Source organism: Nematostella vectensis, chromosome 11 (assembly GCF_932526225.1).
Source record: "Nematostella vectensis chromosome 11, jaNemVect1.1, whole genome shotgun sequence".
In the NCBI taxonomy this organism is placed as follows: domain Eukaryota; kingdom Metazoa; phylum Cnidaria; class Anthozoa; order Actiniaria; family Edwardsiidae; genus Nematostella; species Nematostella vectensis.
The window spans coordinates 11,242,765-11,257,308 of record NC_064044.1 but is presented as its reverse complement, the minus strand read 5'-3'; the positions used below and the strand labels follow the sequence as shown (position 1 = coordinate 11,257,308).

Here is a 14,544-nt window from a genome sequence, read left to right as displayed (position 1 = left end):
TTTTCATTCTAAAATGCCGAACCAAATTGTTTAAGTAATAACAACCTTTATTGTTATTCCTATTAATTATTTTTGTATCTTGTGATAATTTATTTTTTATTATATTTTAAAATACACATATAAATTAAAAACAATTTTAAAACATTTTCAGCATTAAAATGATCGTCCTAGACTAGGCTCTTTTATAAATAAAGAGATTATTTGAAAACCTATTATATGTTGATATATAAAACAAGGGAAATAGAGAACAGAGAATTGAAATAGGCAAGTCCATGTTATGGATGTTAACTTGTATGTAAACGTTTTCTGCGAGTGACAGAAAATTGAAGAATGTATTATTGATTTTCAAGAAGTGTCTCTTTTAATTTAGTTTATCCTAGTTTCGGTGTTTTATCAATGAATTGTTATCTTGTAGAGTTTGACATTGTGTGTGTGTGTGTGTGGAGGAGGGGAGCCTGGGTCTAGCTTGGGGAAATTCGAAAAGATAGAACAGACATGCGTAGACTGGACTGGAAGTTTTATTTGCTTTCTAGTTTTTATCTTTGAATCTCTACTCTTTTATTATTTTATTTGTTATTTAATGTTTGGGGCGGATGTCGATCGACTGTTTGCGTTGACAAAATCTGAATTTAAAATCATTGTTCTAAGACTGTTTATTTAGTAACAAAATGAATTATCCACAATTCAATAAAAATAAATCCAAGAAAGATAATCTGTTATTAGGTTTCATATTCCTTAGCCTTATGTACGTTGCCGAGTGTCGTTGTTCAAAAAGATATATTAGTAAAATGCAGCATTTTGATCCAAATCCCTTTTAGTTTTTTTCAGCGGAAGTTCAAAAGCGGAAATGACAACGAAATATACTTGTAGGCACACGTTAAAAATAGAAAAGACAATGAAGTTCATAAATTCTTGTCTTCACAAAGCAGCTGTCATTAAACTGAGTCATTTACTCAGTTAACAAATTCACGCATAATCACAGAAGCGTGATAAAATATTTTCTGCAGCATAATCTACGCTGTTTGCAAAAACAATTTTTTCTCTCTCACTATATCAACAGAGTCATTCAACAAAAAGTGTCTCTCTCGACGCACTCCAAATGACCTATTGGGGATTTAAAACCATGTCATCTGAGATTGATTATGATTGGTCGGCTTTGCTATGTTTGCGTCAATATTATCCCCTTGCCATTATAACCTTATGTTTGTTTGAGAGCTTTCTACATTTTAATGAAAACACCCTTTCAGAGACAGCTTCAGAATATAATGTTTTGTCTCAATATTCCACTCGCCATGAATACATCCATATCGTATAACCACAAGAAATGGATCTTTAGTGATAAGATTCTCAAACTTTGATGGTCGCGGCTAGTCCTAAATTTTACGCCTCGTCCAACCAATGCATAATTCATTGAAATTCCTTCGCAGTTTTTTTGAAGTGGAATGTATCCCATTTTTTTAAAGGGCTAGAATGATTAGACCAGCCCGATGTTCTGTAAAACTGTACAATATAATAGTTGGAACTTTAACATGCTCAATATATAACCAAAATCACTTAAAAACTAGTCACTCTCGTATTCAACATCTTTCGGTATCTACTAGTGCTCTACAAGGGATATGACAAATTTGTCCATGCGACAAGGCGATGACCCTGGTATTCCGTCATTGTTGTGCTGACATAGATCTTTTGTAACCACTGCTGTGAATGTTTCTGCATCCATTGTGTAACACCCCCCAAGCCGTAAGAATACCTCATAAAGCGTTCTCTCGGTTGAAATTGTTGTCGTTGTTTTTTCTTGCATTCATTGTGTAACACCCCCCAAGCCGTAACAATACCTTACAAAGCGTTCTCTCCATAGAAATTGTTGTCGTTGTTTTTGCTTGCATCATTATAACACCTCCAAGCCGTAACAATACCTCAAGCGTTCTTGGTTTTGTAGTCCCACTTTCCTCTTACGTAGACTTGCGCACAAAGAGCATAAGCCAACATGCAGTCTCTGTTTGTTCTCATTATACGAACACTTCCTTCTTTTTGCCCATCTCATCCAGTTCCTTAGGCCTCAAGGCAATCGTCTCACTTAACTCATAGCTCCCTTCATTCCTCTTCTTCAAGCGATACACCAAGAAAGCCACGAGCAATACTGAGAACAGAGCGCCCGCCAAAAGAGCTATCAGAATCTCTAGCGTCACAAACCCGAATAAAACTTTTCGTTTTTCTTTTGGTGCCGGGCTTTTCTGCCCTTGAACGTCACCTGTAACTTTTTCATCTGTCGGCAAAACACTTTGTTGTGTTGATTTTGGGGGTACAGTAAGTTTGACCGTGAACTTGCTACTGGTAACATTTTCAGACGTAATGTTAGACGATTCTGTTGGTTTACCCGACCAATCTACTTCGTTTGTCGACGGCTTAGAAGTTGCGCTTGACAAAATAGGTTTAGTGGTAGGGATTTCCGTAGTTTTTTCTGGTATCACTATTGTTTCGGTTGTCACACCCTGAGTACTTTGTGTGCTCGATTTGAGTACTGAAACAGTCGTTGACACTTTGAGAGTAACAGGTTCTGTTTTGGGGATAATTTGCGGTCTTAAAGTCGTAGAAATACTTTGTGATGTGCTTGGGGTCGTGTCATGAGCCTGCACAGTTGTTAAAGGTTTTGTTGTAGTTTTATTTTCACGCGGTTTGACGGAAGACACTTCTAGCGAGCTTGTGGTGGCGGTTGCATTAAGCTCGTTCGTACTCGCATCAGTCACATTTTTAGCCACCGTAGTGGGACCAACTGTTGTCTTAAAATTATTAGACGCAGTTTCTTTAGCAGCTGGGGTTGAAGTTGATGATACTTTGCTAGTATTTAACGCGAGAGTTGGCTGCGTGGCAACACTATCGTTTCGCCTGATCGGTTCATCATTTTGTACGTCAAACTCGCTGTTTTTCATTCTCTCATTCATTTTCCCATCGCCGGAACTAAACCCGCCATCTCCATCTTCGTCGTCAACTCCTAGTGAGCTTTCCGCAGTGCTCACAGGGCTTGAGGATGTTGTTTCAGCTCTTTCGTCGATTATTCGAACCCATCTTTGCCCATTGTCGTCAATAGTTGTCACTTCACGAAGTCCGTCTTCTGCTTTCGTGGCAATATCGCACAGAAGCAACACGAAAAAAACAAATAATAGTCTACTCCGAGCTGACATAGTTTGTCAAATAAGACGCAATTCGGAATTACTGCCTTCAGTTTCGAACCATGCCGCGAGTTCACTTCCAATACCCTTTCACAACAGCGCAAGTCTAAAGATAGCGTTTGAAGTCGGCTTTTTGAAATATCTAAAAGGCTTTAACGATGTTGTCTTAGCTTTGGTAGATTTTCGTTTGATCCAAGTCTTGAAGGCAAACCTGACACACAGTAAACAATGTATTATTCACTTGTCTGATGCACGATCTTTCTACTCGCGTGAATAACATTGTAAAGATAAAAAAAGAAATGCTAATATGTGGGCTTAACTACAGACGATATTTTACCACATTTCACACATAAATTTTCAAATAAAAAGTGATTAGCTTTGAAACTTAATTACATCCAACATCCATTAGCACATCAAACTTACGAAAGGATTCTTGTTCGAAATAACGAGGCAAGAGTATCTTGCATACATTTTCACTGTACAATAACAATTTATCTGGAGTAGAAAGTTTGTAAAAAAAAGTGTTGAAGTTTTACCTTGTGAAGATGGACTCTTTGGGAGGTAAGCAGAAGTGGTTTTTAAGAACCGTAAAGGCGATGAGAATACAGTTGTTCGTTAAGTAAGTCGGTTTAAAGGAACAGGACTTACGCGCGTGTTTGTCGTTCAGTCTTTGAGACGCTGCCACCGGTAAGACAGCGCATGCGCAGTTTGTATCGCATAAGCACCTGCCGCTAGCGCGTGTTATGCTGATTGTAATTCACGTGTTGTGACATTAGAGGCAAAAAAACTTTATTAAAAGCATCAATCAAGCTGCGAATTATGCCTTTAAGGGACGAATTAATATAGTGGTAAAATGAAAACAGATATTAAGGAAAAGATATAATATTCTGGCAAACAGAGAGCAAACACAGCAAATATATTAAAAAGATATTTCTAAATGGAATTCCTCGCTTTGAAACGGGTACCGAACCAAGCTCTGAAAAACAAGTCTTGAATTTGAAATCTTTCATTGTATCAAGCTGGGACTAGACCATAAATCATGGTGAATTACAACCAACAAAAATTAAATTAATAAGTATTTTCTAGAAAAAAATATCTTATCTGCTTTATTGATTGCACTAAAACTTTGTCAATTTTACCATTAGCCACTAAAAGGAAACGTGCTTTTAGCTACAATAATGAAACTCGTGTTATCGTTTGGGAGTTTCTCTGTTTTGTCGTTAAGGCACAAAGCATGCAATGGATGTCTGAAAATAAGAGGGACCTGACTGGTTTTATCATTTCTACGTCTCGCAAAAGAAAGAATCCATCCATAAAATAGCCATTTTAAGCGCTTTTATGCAAGCGAAAGAGATAACACATTTTGTTAGCCGGAAGCGATAAGGAATAGCGAGTTATTCAATAAATGGATTGTAATTTTCAATTTTGCTTTTAAACACAAATTGTTTTTTATTTGGATCTGCGGGTGGCTCGTCTGTTTTCAAGAAGTAAGAGATAAGATGTTTTAATCTTCCGGGAAACTAGTTTTAATTGCTTGAGGCTACGCAATAGCTTTTTTTGGTTTCTAATCAAAATAAAATATACATATGCAGTAATTATGTACTTAGCATGGAAGAGATAAGGAAACAATCACGATCACAATTTATGATTATTTTGTCTCAAATATAGGGCTGAATCTTTTACATCCTGAATTTCCCTGGGTCTTAGGACCAAGATGACACAAGCAAAAACATACTCATTTGTTTAAAAATGTCACTTGCCCGAGTTGAATTTAGTGTTATTTTCATTTTATTCCATTCTAATGTAATTATTCTATTGATTCCCAGTTTAACCGCCAATATCGCATACAATAATATAAAATAATGTCCCTTTAAAGCTGCTCATTTATTTATTAGGTTATTTTGTATGCAAATTATATTGTCAAAATCATGCATCCTTCTTAGATTTTGTATGCCTTAAAATTTTGTATAAAACAAACTTGAACAATCGCTGCTCTCTGGAGCAGAAATAAACGCGAAGCGAGTAGTGCGCGCATCTTTCTCTACATCACACCTCGAACGACACAAAGCGGCCTTTTTTCGATAGAAGAACGACCAAATCCTAGATTTTTTCCATATTATTCTCTATGAACGCTCACCCACTTGGGAACTCCTGGCTAGGTACCTAAAACACTGTTTCAGAATAAAATAGTGCTAGACTGTAACAGTTCTTTTCCAATTTCGTACGCGAATAAACGTTATTCACAAGGCTAGAGATTTCGGCCACAACACCGCTATCAAGCGAACACAGTACAACACACCAGTACCACGCGCACCCTCGCATTAACAGGGAGGCAATAACCAGGTTCCTAGCTCTGTCTGTATATGTACCAGAGGCACCCGCGCATTTATAGGGAGGAATTAACCAGGTTCCAAGCTATGTCTGTATCTGTACCAGAGGCACCCGCGCATTCATAGGGAGAAAATAAACAGGTTCCTAGCCCTGTCTGTATATGTACCAGAGGCACCCGCGCATTCATAATGAGGCAATAACCAGGTTCCTAGCTCTGTCTGTATATGTACCAGAGGCACCCGCGCATTCATAGTGAGGAAATAACCAGGTTCCTAGCTCTGTCTGTATATGTACCAGAGGCACCCGCGCATTCATAGTGAGGAAATAACCAGGTTCCTAGCCCTGTCTGTATATGTACCAGAGGCACCCGCGCATTCATAGTGAGGCAATAACCAGGTTCCTAGCCCTGTCTGTATCTGTACCAAAGGCACCCGCGCATTTATAGTGAGGCAATAACCAGGTTCCTAGCTCTGTCTGTATATGTACCAGAGGCACCCGCGCATTCATAGTGAGGCAATAACCAGGTTCCTAGCTCTGTCTGTATATGTACCAGAGGCACCCGCGCATTCATAGTGAGGCAATAACCAGGTCCCTAGCCCTGTCTGTATCTGTACCAGAGGCACCCGCGCATTCATAGGGAGGCAATAACCAGGTGCCTAGCCCTGTCTGTATCTGTACCAGAGGCACCCGCGCATTTATAGTGAGGCAATAACCAGGTTCCTAGCCCTGTCTGTATCTGTACCAGAGGCACCCGCGCATTCATAGGGAGAAAATAACCGGGTTCCTAGCCCTGCCTGTATATTTACCAGAGGCACCCGCGCATTTATAGGGAGGCAATAAACCAGGTTCCTAGCCCTGTCTGTATCTGTACCAGAGGCACCCGCGCATCAATAGGGAGGCAATATCCAGGTTCCTAGCTATGTCTTAGTCGGTTACACCACGCAAAGCTTGCTCATTAGTAATGCAAAACATATCGAGGTCTATCTGGGCGCCTTGGGCCTTTTGGGAGCGTCTGGGAATGAATTGTCTTACATGTGCGTTTATGATTCCTTTTATGCGTGGGGCACCCATATTAGCTGAGTGGCATGCTTAAGAATGAACTACATTTTTCCTAAAGCAAGCCGTAACTAGAAAACTCTGTCAGGAGGTTAAGCCTTTATTATTTATTACTCGGGATACCTGTGGTGACTGTGGTACACAGTCATAGATTTCATATGGGAAAATGCGAGTATGCGACAACCCTTCAATCAGAGATTACCCACTTTTGCCAGGCGTGGAGAGGTGCACACAGCCTGCCGCCCGGCCTGCCCCAGTGTTCGTGAATGGGGAACACAATTGGCCATTCCAGCTATAAGCGTTCGCGCGCACTCACCATGGAAACCTATCTCAACTACCATCATGCAATGCGCGCTTCGTTTGGTGCAAGCTTAAAAATGCGCGCGCTGCATTCTGGTAGTAGAGGTAGGTTTCTATGGTAATTCGCGCGCAAACTTATAGCTGGAATGGCTATTGAATACTAGGTCTTATTAGCTTTCCAGCAGTATTGGAGGCAATTGATTATTAGCCATAATAATTTCAGCCATTATATTCAATTGAAACTTAGCTTTTAAGTTTATACCCCTTTATGGTATATATCCACCTCTCCATGTAAAAGAAAAGGCATGGAGAGGTGGATTGAAGGTAGATTCTTTTAACTTCTCATTAGCATCAAGGACATCACGAACTAACCAAACGGTGAGTTTCGTGCAATTTTATTGAGAATATCTTATAAATTTTGAGGTTTAAAAATCCCCTATACAATAAGCCCTGACTATAGTACATTGCAGTCCACTAAGTTATGTTTGGGTTACCTGTGGTTTAGCGGCTGGGAATAATGACAAGAGTTCCTGGAATATTGGAAATTTCAGTGATTAAAATTAAAAGAGAACAAGCTGGAAACCTCGAAAAGATTAAGAGACCACCGCTTGAGTCAAATTTTGAAACGCGCGCAGAGCTAATAGAAGCGCACACAAATGTTAGTCTGTGACAACCGCTCCTCTCCTTTTTGATGGGAGGCTGTGATAGGCTAAACAACGGTATTTTAAGTGCAGTTTTAGTGGTCTAAGTCAAAGAAACCCAGGTTGCTCGACTCGCCCAACCAAGTCGGAGCAAAGGATAGACTTGTTCTTTCTGTTGATCCGCCATCTTTTTTCTCCGTAAAACTGATGTGTGACTTTCGTTCAAGTAATCACAAACCTATTTGCGTATGCTTGACGTCTTTTTGCTGCGAAACAAGTTGGGTTGATGTAGTAATACGGGCTACAATACGGGTTGCAATAAGTAGAGCCTTCTTCTTTCTGCAGCAAACTTTTTCAATTGCTAATTTAATAAGCACTTTGGACGGCGCGTGGGCATCCCTTGAGGACACGCATGCTTTCGTATTGAACAACTGGCGATCTTTTAAAGAGATAAGCTTGTAAGAGACTAATTAAGAAGTCCTTTGAGTGAAGATACTTATTTAAAAGAAGCTTAGCATAGCACTCTGTAGCTCTAACATTCAACAGGAGTTTTCCAAGCTTAAAAAGGTATTTGCGGAAGGCATTCATTTAATTGGACTGAACAAGAATGTCTATCTAAATTAAAGATTACCCTCCTTTTTTTGTTTCTCAAACGCGTTGAAGGGATGGCGTTTTTTTTTTCTCCAAAGAATAAGCGGATTAAAGAATATGTAATGATTAGCCTGTGAGTTTAAAGTTCATAGAGATTGAAATGTGGCAAGGCTCTCGTCGAATATTTCCAAGTAAAGTGAAGTTTCCCGCCCTCTTTATTCACAGCGTCTAATTGAATGTCTATGTATGGTGTACGGGTGTCGAGTAACTATCTTCTTGCATGTGGTTTAGCACCACATAAATAAGTAAAGACGCAACGAGACAAACATCTTGGTGCCTTTTTTCCCTCTGTCAGTGCATTCCTGAATAAATAACCAATCAAGTTATCGCTAATGCAAACTTTAGCTACAAGATTAATAAGACCGACAAACTAACACAGTTTAAGCTTCCCAATATTTATCGTTAATTTTTAATATATTTTATCTTAGTATTTTCAACATAGTTTTTTATATATTATATATTTAAGGGAGGGTCACAAATTTATTAGCATAGCTATTATGTGTTACCCTTATTCTAAATAAAGTCTAACTTACTTACTTACTTACTTAATAAACTTTAGCTACAAGATTAATAAGACCGACAAACTAACACAGTTTAAGCTTTTCAATATTCATCGTTAATTTTTAATATATTATATCTTAGTATTTTTAACATAGTTTTTTTTATATATTATATATTTAAGGGAGGGTCACAAATTTATTAGCATAGCTATTATGTGTGCACCGATCTGTATTTGGGCAAGATCTTGTTAGCTATTAGCTATTAGTTATTTTACACGGGCCTACAGTTTTGATTTATCAAAAGCGACTTGATTCTCTGATTTTTTCTCCAACTTTTTGAGGACCAATAATTAGTTCTCGAGGAGGATTCGAACAGTTTAAGTCTTTCTTATCTCACGAAAGACAAGAAGATACTTTTAATTCTAAAAATAGCTTTTCTTTTGTTGGTTGTGAAAACCTTTTCACTTTCTTCCAATGCATTCGGTTCACTATCGAAAGAAAAAACGGAACCATGCTGTTTTTGTATATGACTAACCAATCATATCTGTTTTCTTTCTAGTTATCCAAATTTCTAAAATAAGTCTAAAAAGGATATTATCCCATGCCCGGTTCCGCATATTAGCAAAAACTCCAGGGATCTGCGATTGTCAAAACATTTTTGGAAACTTACAACTTAGCTGTAACATTCACTTAATTGGATGATTGAAAAGGCATCAATTTAGTTGCCAGCATAGTTTTGATAAGAGCAGAAAACATGTCATTAAAGCATACAAATTAAAGAAGCCGTCAAATACGGAATAAGCGATGAGCAAACAAACTTTTTTCAACAACATAAATAATTCAGTTTTCTTTAGAAATGGAAATAATATTCGCTGCGCCTTTCCCGCAGACCTGAAAGAAGGGTTCAATACATTTCATTATGTCAATTCACTTTTAGTTCGTGTTATGTTATCATTTTCGTGCCAACGTTTTTCTGTTGATTTCTTTGCTCAAGATTGACTTTCAGAAATAATCGATCCAATCTATTTAAATTGAATTTCATTTCACATATTCAAAAGCTATATAGGCTATTACAAATATTGCGATTTTCACTGTGCCTTGTTATAAACAGTTCTCCTGTGTGTGTAATTCTTTATCCTTTTGGTTTGTTTTCCCGGCTCTTTTCTCGCGAAGAGAGATATGAAAAGAGTTCAGGCTGCTCACAAAGGCTTTAGGGTCTCTTTGCTGCACATTGCATAACTTTTTGAACGCTTTTTTCAGCGGAGTGTACCTTAAACTGTAGACTAGCGGATTGCTACATGAGTTAGCAAAAGCGACCCATGTTGTGATAAACATAACTACATCGCTTACAGCGCTTGGTCCCGCGAACTTGCGATACGTTCCCGCCGTGAAAAACGGAATGTAACAACACAGAAAGACACCAATTACTAGCGCGAAGGTCTTTGCGGATTTAATTTCGCGTCTTAGGGAGTGGATTTCTTGGTCTTTTTTTCGCGTGCTTGACGTGGATTCTCGATCGCTTTTCTCGTTCCGACGAATACTTCTTTCAACAGCGCTCAGGCTTCGGGCATGCGTTAGTGCGACCCTGAAGACCCGAGCATGTAAAAACAACATAATCCCAAACGGAAAAACTACAAATGTTGTAATCAGAATAAAAATGAAGGGTTTGAAGAGTGCCTTTTTATCTGTTGTATGTGTGGGCGCTTGACATCCGTAGACCTCGGACCGAAACTGGTAATCCGACCATGGAAGATTTGCCATGACCGAGGGGAAAATCCACAAAATCGCAAGCAAAGCGCACACTCTTTTTCTTGTGACAAGCTGCCTGTAGCGCAAAGGCCTTTGAATAGCCATGAAGCGGTCGACACTCAGGAAACATAAATGGAGGATAGATATGAAGGAAAGAAGTAGTCCGAGGGTAGCAAAGACATGGCACCAGACGAGGCCGAATATCCATTCCCCGGATAAATCAGTTACAGCATGCACAACCATGATCACCACCATTCCTAAGTCCGTTGTCGCCAAACTCCAGAGAACGAGGTTTGTAGGCGTTCTAAGCGGTCTAAAGCGTATCATTGCAGCGAAGATGAAGCCATTCCCAACGAGGGTAGCACAAATAGTTGCAGCGAATATCAAAGTCTTGAAAACGACGGTTGCAGTAGAGACTTCCTTGTTTGATGTTTCGTCGTCTGAGCCGTTAGAAGCGCTAAGAGTGTAGTTCGTTAATCTCATGTTTATACAGGGAAAACAGAGATCGTTTCAGTGTGAGATGTTTGGATTGTGAATCTTGACACGATCTTGTTTTGCGTACAGATCAAGACGGTTGTAGACTTTAAAGTGCTGCACGCTTATCCACCTGCGAGCACTCTGTCAGTAAGGATGAAAAGCAATATTATTGACCGCGGCAACATATCCTAACACCACCCTCTGTGGGGAGACATCCGCCTTCAGGGCGCCCTGAACTAAAATAAAAGGAATTGAAATTCAAATGACTCTCGTCTCTATCAATTATGAGAGATTCAATTTATTGCACCACCAGGAAGTATTTCCTCGATTTTATTTAAAAGGTGACTTTAATTTGCTGAATCCTCACTAGGTGACGAATCAGCGGATAGAGAACTCACAGGGAGTTGTTGTGTAAAGTAGCCGATTTTCACTTCTTTTCTATTAAAACATCGTCTACTTCGAAACACTCTTAATCAATATTCTGGAAAGTTATGAAGGCACAGGAACAAACAAACCAATTCTTAAGATAATTTCTCCTGAGTCATATAAAAGGAATCGTGTTTTTAATATGTTTTTCATCGAGTTTCGTAATCCCTCTTCCCAAATGTAAATAATAAATTTAGAGTTCTTACCAAGGTCTGGCGGTAATTGATCCTATCTGCTCAACTGGAAAGCATTGTATAAGACTCCATTCTACCCCTCGAAATTGATTGTCAAGACAGGTTTGATTGTACTCTAGTTATCTTTCGAGGAAATAGCAATGAAAATTAGTCAGCTTTTCGCGTCAATATTTGCGCCTGTCGCGCCCGTTTTTCGTGTTGCAAGAAAATAAGCAAAAATTTAGTCTGTGCTAAAAAGTATATTTCGAAGATACGATCTTTATATTTGAGTTCATAGTTTCTAATATGACCGCAATATTTCTTTTAGAAAATAGATAATTGAAGACGTTATATGGCAATTACTATGCTTTTAAAAAAGTTAAAAGACGCCTCTTTAAAGATAAGCTATACGGCTAATATTTAAATTAACTTGAAACCCCTGGTTTGAATTTCCTTTTTATTATCGAAAAAAAAACAAAAACACAAGACTTGAAAGGAAAAATGTCATATTTGGTCTAGAAAAACACTTATGCAATGATTATATCTCCAAATGGCCTAAAAGAGACGTTTCCTTTTTGATGCAGCGAAAATTGGGGGATTGATTGTAATATGAAAGCTAAAACAGGGATATACAACTTTATTTTCAGATTTCGGCAGAGAGCTTAGTGACGTCTACCTTAGCTAACATACAATTTTGTATAATTTAACATTATCATTTTTTCATACCGTATAGTTTGTAAATGCGCTTCTTTCGTTAGTCTGCTTTCGCAGGCTAACACCTTCCCAGCCAAAAAAAGGGGTTGCGAACAGATATTCCACGGAACAGATCCGTTTTATGCCCTTGTGCTCACACACTTTGTACTTTGCTTAGCAAAAATGGCGGCAGACGCAGATCTCTTTAAAAAAGCGTTAGATAAAAATATTGTGATTAACAAAGAAATTGCGACTATGATTTTGCAATAAGAGAGCTGTCAAATGAAATGTGTTGTGAGTCTAAGCAATTAAATGACGAAGGAAAGGAATTACAACATCAAATAAGCTCTTACGCCCCGAAAGACTTTTTGTGGGTAGCAATAAAGATATTGTGCTGCTTCAATAAAAAGGACCCCACACAAAGCTCTCTACTTATTTGTCAATAATTAAACATCCATTTTCTAGAGCACTCGATGTACGTGATCCTGGGAGAGGGGGTCATTTTAAGTTCCCTCTCCCCTTCTCTGGGTATTTATTGAAAACTCCTTTACTCTTTTACTTTATGGATTGCAGTGATACCCGTATGAAGTTCATTTTCTTTGACAGTTGGATGTATAGGTGCTAAGTGCTATGTTCTCTCGCACAAGAATCCGTTAGCTACAGTCAAAATATTAAAATACCCCTTTTTATAAGAACGTCTGCATTTAAGAAAGCATCAGGAATAAAAAAGAAAAAAAAATGCGCTCTCAGCCTCTGCATGTTCTTAGCATGTTCTCAAAATTTTGTGAAATCTCAGCCTGGACGTTCTTATAAAAAAGGTTCTTAAAAAAAATGAGTGTACCAAAATACAATTTTTCTTATAGCGGATAAAGGATTGGTTTGAAAAAGGAGGTAAGTAAGACGTCAATTTTATAAACTTCGTCGGAGCTAGGAAAAACTCTTGTGTTGATATATTTCTAGCACTCAAACAGTTAAAGCCATGATGGGATGTTGATGTTTTATTATACCTAGTTCCTAACTAGTTATTCAGCTAGTTTGTTCATACATTATCCCATAAAAAGGATAGAAATTGTGCGATTGATTGTTCGTAAACAAACGTCGTGTTTGTTTTAGAAAATGTTGTTATTTCTTTGCTTTTAATTCATTCAAGAAGTGAACTAATCTTAAGCTTTTTATGGGATAATTTTTTAACTGTAAAATCTGTAGATTCTTCATCGCATTTAAGTTCTGTCAGCTCTTTTATGAAAGATTTCGAGCGAGGAACGGTTTTTAGTTTATATTTTCTGAGTTTGAAGAACATTTAAAATAAATTCTGGTTTAAATTTTAGAAAAAAAAAGGTTCATGAGGGGTATAATAGGTTCTAAAAAGATCTGCTTTACCTACACAGTTACCTTTTTTCACAAAAAGATATCTTGAATACCCCAGCACAACGTTTTTATACAACATCTCAAAACTCCCATCTCTTCAATTTTCGCCCCATGACAGGTTCTCCAATAGGGTTCTGGATTCCGGATCCTAGTGTGTGGATTCCGGATTTCATGTGGGTTTTTTCTCGTGGATTCCGGATCCCAGGAGCATGGATTCCGGATTCCATATCTCATTTTTTCATGGATTCCGGATTCCATATCTCATTTTTTCATGGATTCCGGATTCCATATCTCATTTTTTCATGGATTCCGGATCCCATATCTCATTTTTTCATGGATTCCGGATTCCGGATTACCTGTCATGGGGCGATAAAGACTGCTTTGTTGGGAGCATTTAGTTCGATACCTATAGTTTTTCTCTACAGCTTTTCCTAAGAAAAAGGTCAAAAGGCAATTCAACCTCTAGCTCATTATCCCCTAAAAAACAGACTTCATATCTTAATTTTCTGTCCAAGGTTCTATTTTAAAGGTTAGTTGGAATTATTTTTAATTTTAGGTTTATCAATTAGGTTTTGTGCAGCGTAACATTTATATCTTTAGTATTCTTCCGTAGCGTTTTGTCACTGTTCTCCAATTTTTTTCAGGCGAATCCCAACTCAAGCAAGCTGCCAGCTTTAAAGCCATGATGGTAGGGCAGGATGTATTCATTAATACAGCTAAGTAACAAAAAGATAGATAATAGTTACAAATGAAAACTTGTAAAAAAAAATGAACCAGGCTAATAAAATAAACCAAAAGAAGTCAGAAACTTTGAAAACAAGTAAGAGTGGTTTATTTTATTCACTCTTTGACAAAGTGGCTGGTACAAAACACTGACCAACATTGGCCGTTATTGCAAATGGACTAAATGGGTTTTCTAGTAAAAAAATATAGTTAATTAATTAATTTCAACTAATTAACTGCACAGGGTTTTGTGAGCAATCTACTTTTCAAATAGCTGATATGAATA

At 38.0% G+C, this 14,544-nt stretch overlaps 2 protein-coding genes across 2 annotated transcripts; both read right to left on the bottom strand.

Moving 5' to 3' along the window:
• Window positions 1-541: 541 nt before the first annotated feature.
• On the bottom strand, window positions 542-3,875 carry LOC116612101 (syndecan-3). Its single transcript, XM_032372710.2, has 2 exons — window positions 3,707-3,875; window positions 542-3,381 (listed from the first exon to the last, which is right to left on the bottom strand). Exon 2 carries the CDS (start codon window positions 3,180-3,182, stop codon window positions 2,010-2,012), a length of 1,173 nt encoding a protein of 390 aa, XP_032228601.2. The 5' UTR covers window positions 3,183-3,381; window positions 3,707-3,875; the 3' UTR covers window positions 542-2,009.
• A 4,193-nt stretch (window positions 3,876-8,068) lies between these two features.
• On the bottom strand, window positions 8,069-11,095 carry LOC5504387 (octopamine receptor 1). The gene has a single exon (XM_032372738.2). The coding sequence runs from the start codon at window positions 10,879-10,881 to the stop codon at window positions 9,751-9,753; it is 1,131 nt and encodes a 376-aa protein (XP_032228629.2). The 5' UTR covers window positions 10,882-11,095; the 3' UTR covers window positions 8,069-9,750.
• Window positions 11,096-14,544: the final 3,449 nt, after the last annotated feature.

Coding starts and splice junctions, on each gene's coding strand:
- LOC116612101 (XM_032372710.2), bottom strand. CDS start 3,182: ATGTCAGCTCGGAGTAGACTATTATTTGTTTTTTTCGTGTTGCTTCTG.
- LOC5504387 (XM_032372738.2), bottom strand. CDS start 10,881: ATGAGATTAACGAACTACACTCTTAGCGCTTCTAACGGCTCAGACGAC.